This window comes from Ruditapes philippinarum, unplaced genomic scaffold (assembly GCF_026571515.1).
Source record: "Ruditapes philippinarum isolate M1 unplaced genomic scaffold, ASM2657151v2 ctg3172_1_1_1_1, whole genome shotgun sequence".
In the NCBI taxonomy this organism is placed as follows: Eukaryota; Metazoa; Mollusca; class Bivalvia; order Venerida; family Veneridae; genus Ruditapes; species Ruditapes philippinarum.
The window spans coordinates 72,724-82,667 of NW_026865436.1; the positions used below are offsets into that span (position 1 = coordinate 72,724).

At 31.9% G+C, this 9,944-nt stretch overlaps 1 protein-coding gene across 1 annotated transcript; it reads left to right on the top strand.

Moving 5' to 3' along the window:
* Positions 1–1,897: 1,897 nt before the first annotated feature.
* Positions 1,898–9,252, top strand: LOC132729002 (heat shock 70 kDa protein 12B-like). The gene is made up of 7 exons (XM_060714726.1): positions 1,898–1,998; positions 4,638–4,787; positions 5,720–5,871; positions 6,441–6,662; positions 7,041–7,185; positions 7,362–7,496; positions 7,818–9,252. The coding sequence occupies exons 2-7, from the start codon at positions 4,649–4,651 to the stop codon at positions 8,750–8,752; spliced, it is 1,728 nt and encodes a 575-aa protein (XP_060570709.1). The 5' UTR covers positions 1,898–1,998; positions 4,638–4,648; the 3' UTR covers positions 8,753–9,252.
* Positions 9,253–9,944: the final 692 nt, after the last annotated feature.

Genomic DNA, 9,944 nt, shown 5'->3' on the forward strand with positions numbered 1-9,944 from the left:
TTATTTCGGGTCACTGTGACCTTGACCTTTGTTGTAATTACCTTAAAATGAATACGGGTCATCTACCAGAGGAAATCAACCCCCATATCAACTTTTATGATCCTAGGCAAAGCTTACTCAAGTTATCCTTCAGATATAGTTTAAGCACTTTCGGTCTTTATGACCTTGATTTTTGGTTAACTGAACTCAAAATCAATAGATGCCATCTGCCAATGATGATCAACCTCCCTAAGAACTTTCATGGTCATATGCCAAAGCATTCTCGTTATTATCCACAAAATCGTTTTACCGTTTCGGGTCAGTGTGACCTTGACTTTTGACCTACTGATTTTGTCAAATTTAATCATGACGAACCACCATTTGAACTTTTGTGATCCTAGGCCAAAGCATAGATATTGTCCTGAAACGGTTTAAGCATTTTTGGTCACTGTGACCTTGACCTTTGAACTATTGACCCTAAAATCAATAAGGGTCATCTACCAATGATGACCAACCTCCGTATCAACTTTCATGATCCTGGGCCAGTGTTTTAACTGACCATCAGAAAAAGGTTGTACCATTTCGGCTCATTGAGAGCTAGACCTTTGACCTACTGACTTCAAAATCAATAGCAGTTATTTGACAGTGATGACCAACCTCCCTATCAACTTTAATGATCCTAGGCCGAAGCGTTCACAAGTTATCATCCGGAAACGAAAAGGTTATAGACCGAGAGACCGACATCTGCGAAACAATAGTCCTCTGTCTTCAAAGGGGGGGGGGGCATAAAAAGTAAGCTTGATAGGCATGGAAACAGGCAAGAAATTTTGTTTCACTCATGCGCAACTAGGTATTGGTGGTAATCACCCATGATCCAGAAAATTTGAAGGAAATCGGGCAATCAATAAATGATGATTTCAGGAGGCAATGCAAGTATATAGGAAAATACAGGAAAGGGCAATAACTTTGGAACAACATATTGGTAGTTTTCATTTATGAAAGTTTCAAGGTAATTGGACAATTAATGAATGAGGAGATGAGGTGACAGACAAACAGGACAAAAACATACAGGAAAAATTGATTCCAATATGGCTTGCACTTCGGATGGAGGTATAAATACAGCCTGATTATTAATCCAAATGTTCCAATTTAGACAAAAGACCAGCATTACCATAAATATAATTAGTTTCTAATATTATTCGTCTGCAAACTGCAATTTTATTGTAAATTTCTATTTAAACGCTATAATTCATGTTTTTAAAGTCCTTAGTACCAGAACCTCAAGATCATTTTGTTTTGGCCTTATGACGTCAAACACACATGCCAATTTTCTCCATGGAATTTTTATCTTATGTGTACCATATCAAGGCCGGCGTGTTATAACAGAAGTTTAATTTTGTTTTTGTCCGTCTTTATCAACATATATAATTGCTTTGGATAGAATGTCACCTGAGCCGTTATCGTCAGTCCTTGCTTAAGCCAATAAGTTGACGGTGTGTAAGTTGCATCGGTCTGAATGTTTAAGAAATACCTGGTCACGAATATAGTGAAACACCTTGTGCGCAAAGCGCTATTAATATCACATGAAATAACTGATAATGTTATTCCTGCACTAAAAAACTTTAGTTGATATACTTTACATACATGATGTAAGTAAAGGTAAAAAATTATTTTAATATTTCATTAAATTGCAAGAAAAATATTGAATTTGAAATTAAGTAAATGAAAGTGAGTAAAACATTTTAATAGCATATCATATAATCAAAACAATGAATGAAGATTTTAATGTTATTATACATAAAGGCTGCGTCCCCTGTCCTTGACAGATAACCAGCCAATCTGCATTTCTGTACTCAGACTGTGTCAAGCCTTATGACCCCCGGGTTATCAACATACTAATATGCAATACCAAGAAAGGAAGTTAAACCTACTTTTGTCATTTCATAACAAGAGATAGTTGTACCAGTACAGACAAAACATTTTGATCTGCGGTACTTGGCAAGCAGTGCGGATCTTTTGGTAAGTAATATTTAAAACTTTTGAAATTTAAAAACAATATGTTATATTGAGCAACGTTATTCTCACTATTTGTACTTATTTCCTACAAGTTTATGGTTCTATTTCTTAAATTGTAAACATATTGTGAAAGATGTGCAGGAAAATCTAATCTATACAACTATGAGAAGGAGGATTAAGATTACCAGATATAAAGTTATTTTAAACTTTTACTAAAGCTTGCTGGATAAAGATATTGATTTCAAATAAAAGCAATGAGCACTGAGCAGCCTTTTTAAGAATATAGTAAGACCATTGGGTGGTAAATTTATTTTTCAATGTCATCTTAATTTTCATGATGTTTTAAACATCTGTTAAACAAAAAAAATTTAAGAAATATTTTAATTTCATTATTTTCCATAGTAAAACCATATTGTATAGTAAAAACTTGATTTAGAAAAAAATATCATATGAAACAATACTGAGATAAAATAACAACAATTTACTTGAATAGATGACATGAAAAAAGCATGAATTATATAGACCAACTCTTGATTACCGTACAAAGGCCTTTTATAAAATTACTTTGACAAAACAAAACACATTTTTAATCTTGATACACAAGATTGAGAAAATATTTCACTGCATTTTTCTATTGGAATAAAGAAGACATTCAAATAGAAAAAACTTATAAAAAACAAAGTCACCAACTCAGTTCTTGTATAAACTTCATAGGAATACAATAACTGTTGAAAAACTAACTGCAACCATGAAATGTAAAAAATATTTTAAATTGCAATGAAAAAGATTGAACATCAATATTGAAATTATACCTTTAGTCTAATCGACACAAATCTTCGTAGTGTTAAATTCAAATTTTAATGCGTTTAGTTCAAACAAATAAATATCATTTTAAAAGCAAATTTGTCTGACTTTTTAATTCTTTGGAGATGTAATATATGGAACATTTAAAATTGAAATGTCAATTAACAGATTAACAATCCAACAGATTTTATTTTCTAAAGGATATGAAATAACTATAAGCTTAAGACAGGTTTGTTTGGCATAATAAGTAAACATAGTACTCTTAATTATAATATAATTTTAGTTTTGTGTACATACTTCATAGTTAAAATGAAATATAGCAAAATTATACCTACTTTTGAAATACAAAATGTATATATATGCCATTTCTCTCTTATAGGATTAGTGTTGAAAATCAATTCTCGTTAATACAAGATAATCGAAATAAATATGAATTAAAAAGGTCAAATTTCAATGATCTTAATTTTTACAGACCCCAAAACCATACAATGTATATAAAAATTGTAAATATGCATATACACACAGGAAAATAAGCGATATTCAACTCTTATATTCTGTTTGTGTTTTCTTTTACTATAAGTAAATATTTACTTGTGTCAAATATTAATATAAATGTTATTGTTCCAACAATGTTTTGATAGGGTCATGACTGACATTTATCATTCCTATTTGTTTTAGACTTCCATTTCTTATTTTCATATTTCGTTTATCATGTTAATCTTTTCTCTCTTTACATACGTTTTCCCCTCCTTTTCTTCTAGCAAAATCATTTTATTAGAAGATTTTAAGTTACAAAAATACTTGTCAGAATTTGATAGTAGACTTTATGTGTCACCACTACACAGTAGTGGCGACAATTAGGGATCTCTTCTCTCTGGCTTTCAGTTTGTCCGTACGTCACAAAATTTATCCGGATTACTCCTCAAAGGTACTGATGCAATTTCATTCAAACTTTACAGGAATGATCAAGTATAATTGTGCATATCGTCGGCACTTTTCGGCTCAATGATATTTGCCAAGGGTATGGCCCTTTAAAATGATTTGTTAAAAGTATGTCCGGACTACTCCTCTTATATCACTATGCAATTTCAATGAAACTTTACAGGAGTGATCTGTAGCTCATCAAGTACTTGTGCATACTACACAGATTTTTAGGTTGAATGGCTTTTGGCTGAGTTATGGCTATCATGAGGCGACGTATGTATGACTGATCGCTGTAGTATAAACGATGTATTTTGTTAACTATGATTTGAATATCTGTACGTTATGATTGCAAAATAAAAGAGATAAAATAGTCCTATGATAGGTAATTATATTGTGTAAGATGGAAGAGACCTTTTAATGACATTGTATTTTTTATTGTGACAGATTCTTAAGATAGTCTTATGACATTGTTATTCTATTGTGACAGATTTACGGGAAAGTCTTATGACATGGTACTTGTTATTGTGACAGGTGTACGAGATAGTCTTACGACATTTATATTCGATTGTGACAGATGAACGAGACAATCTGCAATATGACAAATTGAATAAACATGATATTTTCATTATTACTTAAACTCGTATGCTCTGAAACAGGTACACCTTGAAACAATGTTTTGTAAAAAACACAAAGTAAGTGAAGTTAAATGTTACAAGCAGTATTGTTAATTGAATATTTTTCTCCTACATTCAAAACAGTTTATTATTTAAGAACATCTATTTCATGATTAAAAATAGTCCATTTCAATAGCCTGACTAATTATTGACATGTCTTTTTCCATCCATACCAAAGGAAATTTATGATTTGCGATACTTATATCTCTAATGAAAAATACATTTAAAATATAATTTTAGACACACAGGCGATGAATCGGTTAGTTGTTGTTGCCATTGATTTTGGGACAACTTACTCGGGATGGGCGTTTTCATACAGGCATGAGTATGAACGGGATCCACTCAAAATATCAGCACAGACCTTTAAAGGAAATACTTTATCACATAAAGGTACCCTACTGTTGCTGTCAGTATATACGAAAATACTAAACAAATCTGAAAACTAGGATGAGTACATAATTAGCTGACGTATAATTTATAACAACATTTTCTATTCGATGTGATATCGAACCCAAAAGTAAATGAGAATGAAGACAAATATTAACCTATCATTGGTTATAATGATGGTAAAGCAAAAATCTAAAAGGTTTTATTTACTTAGTATTTGTTTATTTATTCATTAAGTTTTGTTTTGGTTTAACGTTGCACCAACACTGTAAAGGTCATATGACGACTTTCCAGCTTGACTGGTCAAAGAAGAATCCATAAAATATTTCAGGCACGGATAAGCGCCTAAAAAGAACTATCGACGTTTCATAATTAAGCTGTATAGCTTCTTCACGTGAATGAATCAAAATTCGTCTGCCGAATTTGAACCCACAGCGATGAGCGTCAAATAATTTAAAGTAAACGACCGTAACTACCTGGTCATGGACGCCCCTTAAATGTTCATCGTAGTGTTTTATATTTGTTGTTGGACATATTTGTAAATGTCTACATGAATCTTGGCAAAAATACTTGTATACATCATTTGATAAGTGATTTAAAACAACTAGGTACACACGTTTCACCATAAGACGGTATAAAGATTATAAATTTATCGTCCTACTTGGAAATCAAAAACGTTTGCTAAAGGTATCGTAATTGTTATTCATTGAGGAATTCCTAATAACAAATAAGTTAAGTATAATCTATGGCAAATTTGATCTGCAACAAATTGTTTCGATCATAATCAAATGATCAATGTATGGTTTTTAAAAATTTGTACGTGCTTTAATTGCCAACGTCCTATTTTTAAGTATCGGTCCAAATCAGATTGTCTATATCATGTGCTTGTAGAAATTATTTTGAAGTGTCTGTACAATCTAAACTATTATTTTCAGTTCCAACCTGCATTTTGATCAAATCTGACGGAAAAACTGTAGACTCTTTTGGTTATAATGCTGAAAATAAATATGCAGAAATATGTGAAGAGAAAGAACAACGTCTCTGGTTCTTCTTTAAAAGATTTAAAATGATGCTTTTTAAAGATAAGGTATGTATAAGGTAACATCCCTACCTACTTATCTACCTACCTTCCTAAAATGGGGAGTGTATGTGCATAAATTATGAAAGAAAATGTCAACAAAGAAACGGGACCTTCTTTCAACACAGCCACCATCCTACACAGACAGGAAAATACAAAAAATAGAGAAAGAGTGATCCCTCGGAAGCATTAATCACAACAAAGTTGCATGGAAAATGCTGATATTGTTCTATTGAGGCTATTTATGCGGTTTTCCTGTTGAATATATCTGATTTAAGTATGTCTGATTTTGTTATATACTAACGTATACAATTTCTTCCGTGCTCAACACTTAAAACATTACCGATAGAACTTTATTAGACCTTCACAAAGTGATTGCCACTAAGTACCCTGGTGCATCATGGTGCAATTTGTTATTACAAAATTGTGGCCAATTAAAGCTCACATCATATACAAATTGGCGGAATGCATGTTATGTGGCAATTTTCTTTATTTTTTGTCAATTATTTTTCATATTTTTATATAAAAATGTATTTGAAATATTGTAAAGAGCATTGTCTATCACATTACTGTACCAGGGCATGACAAGACATGATACAATTGAAGATGAGACTGGTAAGAAACTACCGGCAATAAAGGTTTTCAAGCTATCTATTGATTGCTTAGTGAAAGATGTTCTTGATACTCTAAACAATCATGTTGACTCTCGTATATACGTCTCTGATATACACTGGGTTCTTACTGTTCCTGCAATATGGAACGATGCAGCTAAACAGTTTATGAGAGAGGCAGCAGAGAAGGTATTAATATTATTAGAGTTAATATATTGTATATGTGGTTATGTGCTGTGATTAAATTGATTAAATTGAAAAATTATTGTACAATATTATTATAATAGTCCAGCATTTATCTATACAAGGTGTCTTATTAAATTTCATTCTTTTTAATAATAAAAGTAGGGTGTAGCACTTTATCTTTAAATCTTTGAACAACCATTACCTTGACTTACACCTCTTCCATTTTAGTTAAATGTTATAGCACTAGATCTTTACGCAATTTTTGATTAAACACAATTTACATATTTTTGCCATACGTATTTGACATTAGAAACTATATAACTATTTTTCCTGCTCAAAATATTTGCTTCAAGCGGTATAATCATATTTTTCTTTTAAAAGGCAAGGATTCCAGGAAAGAACCTTTCCATATGTCTTGAACCAGAAGCAGCCTCGGTTTATTGTCGTCATCTTCCAGTTTCTAAAGAAGTAGCATCGCTTGGCCAGTTTTCATCAGGAACGAAGTATCTTGTTCTGGATGCAGGAGGTAATGTTCTAAAATGAACTACTGTAAGCTGTAATGTTAAACGTATTTCCAGATTTAGAAAAATATTTTGTTAATGAAATTATTCCATTTCGAAAGAAATTCCGTTTTGATTATCTCTCGAATGAGCGAAACACGTTGTTCCTAATCTTGAAATGCATTTCAATGATCTATTACAGGAGGTACAGTTGATATAACTGTACATGAAGTGACAGACCAGGGAAACTTAAAGGAACTTCATAAAGCAAGCGGAGGTGATTGGGGAGGAACTAAAGTAGACGAAGCATATGAAGCGTTCCTTACAAGTATTGTTGGTAAGCTCAAAAAGTTGATAGATAGAAATCATTTCTTCAAAGAATTCATCTTGTAACTTACCATTCGTAAAGAAATTAGAGGTATATTCATCAAATTATGCTTTATAGAATTTATACACTATAGGATTTATAAAATATGCATATATTGATACTTAATCAATTTAAAGTTGATACAGGTACTTTTCTACTATATTTTAAACATTTTGTTGTGTACGAACTATTCAATAATTCGGACATGTCACATGCATAATTTGTATTATATACAATGAAATGTCGATGAGGAAAATTTGCTACTACTTATAACAATAACATGAATTTCAGGTCCTAGTATTATTTCAACATTCAAAACGAAACATTTGGAAGACTACATCGAACTTTGCCGTAACTTTGAAAAAGACAAACGACAAATTTCTCCGACGAAACGAGACGGAAAGGTGACGATGCGTGTAATACCATCCCTTTCTAAACTTTGCAAAGACTTGGCAGGACTTGACTTTACAGAATTATTTCTTCAGTCAAAATTCAGTAGCAACAGCAAAGTTGTGGGTGACAAGTTGAGAATAAATGCTGAAGTCTTCGCTGAGTTTTTCAAACCAACCGTTAGCAAAATAATCAGTCATATTGCAGATTTACTGACCAAACCTGCTGTTCAGGGCTGTGCTGCCATACTCATGGTTGGTGGGTTTTCCGAATCACCTATGTTGCAAGAGAATGTAAAGTCCTCCTTTAGAAATATGAATGTTATCGTTCCAGACGATGCAGGATTAGCAGTTTTAAAAGGAGCTGTCATCTTTGGTCATGAGCCTACAACAATAATTGAGAGGATATGTAAGTATACATATGGGTATGCAACAAGTCATAGGTACAATGATAGATGCAATCATCCAAAAGGAAGAGTTGAAAAGGATAGAAATGGTGATCTACGATGTTATGATATCTTTGCTATTCATGTAAAAGCTGGACAGTCTGTCAAAGTGGATGAAGAACAACCAGAAAGCATCGGCACTCTTGTTACCGATGATCAAACTTCTTTCGTCGTCAATGTATATGCATCCTCTTCAACAAATCCGCGGCTTACTACAGAAGATGGATGCAGTCTCATTGGAAAATTAACGGTACCTATTTCTGACACAAGCTCTGGAAGAAAACATGAATTTGGAATACGTTTTATTTTTGGTGGTACAGAAATTTTTGTTAAAGTCGTTGATAAGGAATCCGGTGAAATTATGCTAAAATCTGTCGATTTTCTTGGATAGAATTATACCCAACTAAATCAGAACACATGACAGACATTAATATGTTTCATTGTTTAATTTGTTTGCTAGCATGAAAAAATATTATTCTTCTGCGTTCATATCACAAGCTTTACATCATATTGGTAAAGATTGCTATTTATATATTATATAACTTAACTCTGTAAAGCATTCCATTTTCTGTCGTGAGACGGCATTTGAATGCATTTGATATTGCAGCATCCATTAGTCTTACTAACTATTGCATGATTTTCTTATTATCATACTTGTAAGTTAGAAAATGCACTGAAACATGTGTACCAAATGATAATACAAACTTCTGAAATCATTTAAACTCTTAAATTGCTACTTATATACTAGTGAAATGCAATAGATAAGAATTTGTTTCTGAATAATTTTTCCATTAGTATGATTGAATTGTATTCAACATTTCCTTTTGTGCTAGAATATATGTTTATTTTAAGTCTTACATACATGTATTAATCAGAAGAAAGAAACTAACAAAAAATTATAAACTATTATATTATAAAAAAAGTATATTGTATAAAAGCAAAATAAAACAAAACAATTGTTTCTGTTGTACCTGCTTCGTAATGAATTTTAATTAAATTTTACCTGAATGTTTTCAAAGGATTTGCTCTGCAGTCCATTTCAATACCAAGGGGATTTCATTATCAAAATATAAAATTGAGCTACCAACAGTAAAGAGTCTGTTCAAACTGCACGAATGTGTAGCTAATTTGGCTCTTTAATATGGAAAAGGCTTTAAAGTTATCAATTTCAGTTCCAGTTGGTTATGTCGTTAACATTCATACCTTTGAAAGTAATCCATAGAGCGACCTTAGAACCGCTTCTTGTACGTTTATATATTTGTAATGTACACGGTCGTTTCGTAAACATTTCTGTAATATGACATTTTAATGATACTTTTAGCATTGACTTTTTTTTTATTCCTTTTTTTTGATTCAAACATAAACACGAAGCAAATAATCAACATACACACAGGATATTATTGAATAAGTAAATAGTATTTTGCGAACAAACTGGTAAATACTTCTTCATTACCCATGAAAGCTGGTTAGGTGGATTGACTGCCTAGATACGGCAATCTGCGTAAACACATTTTGAAAACATGGACCTACTTATCGACGACTTAATACTGTTGGAAGGTGTTTTTTTTTTTTTTTGGGGGGGG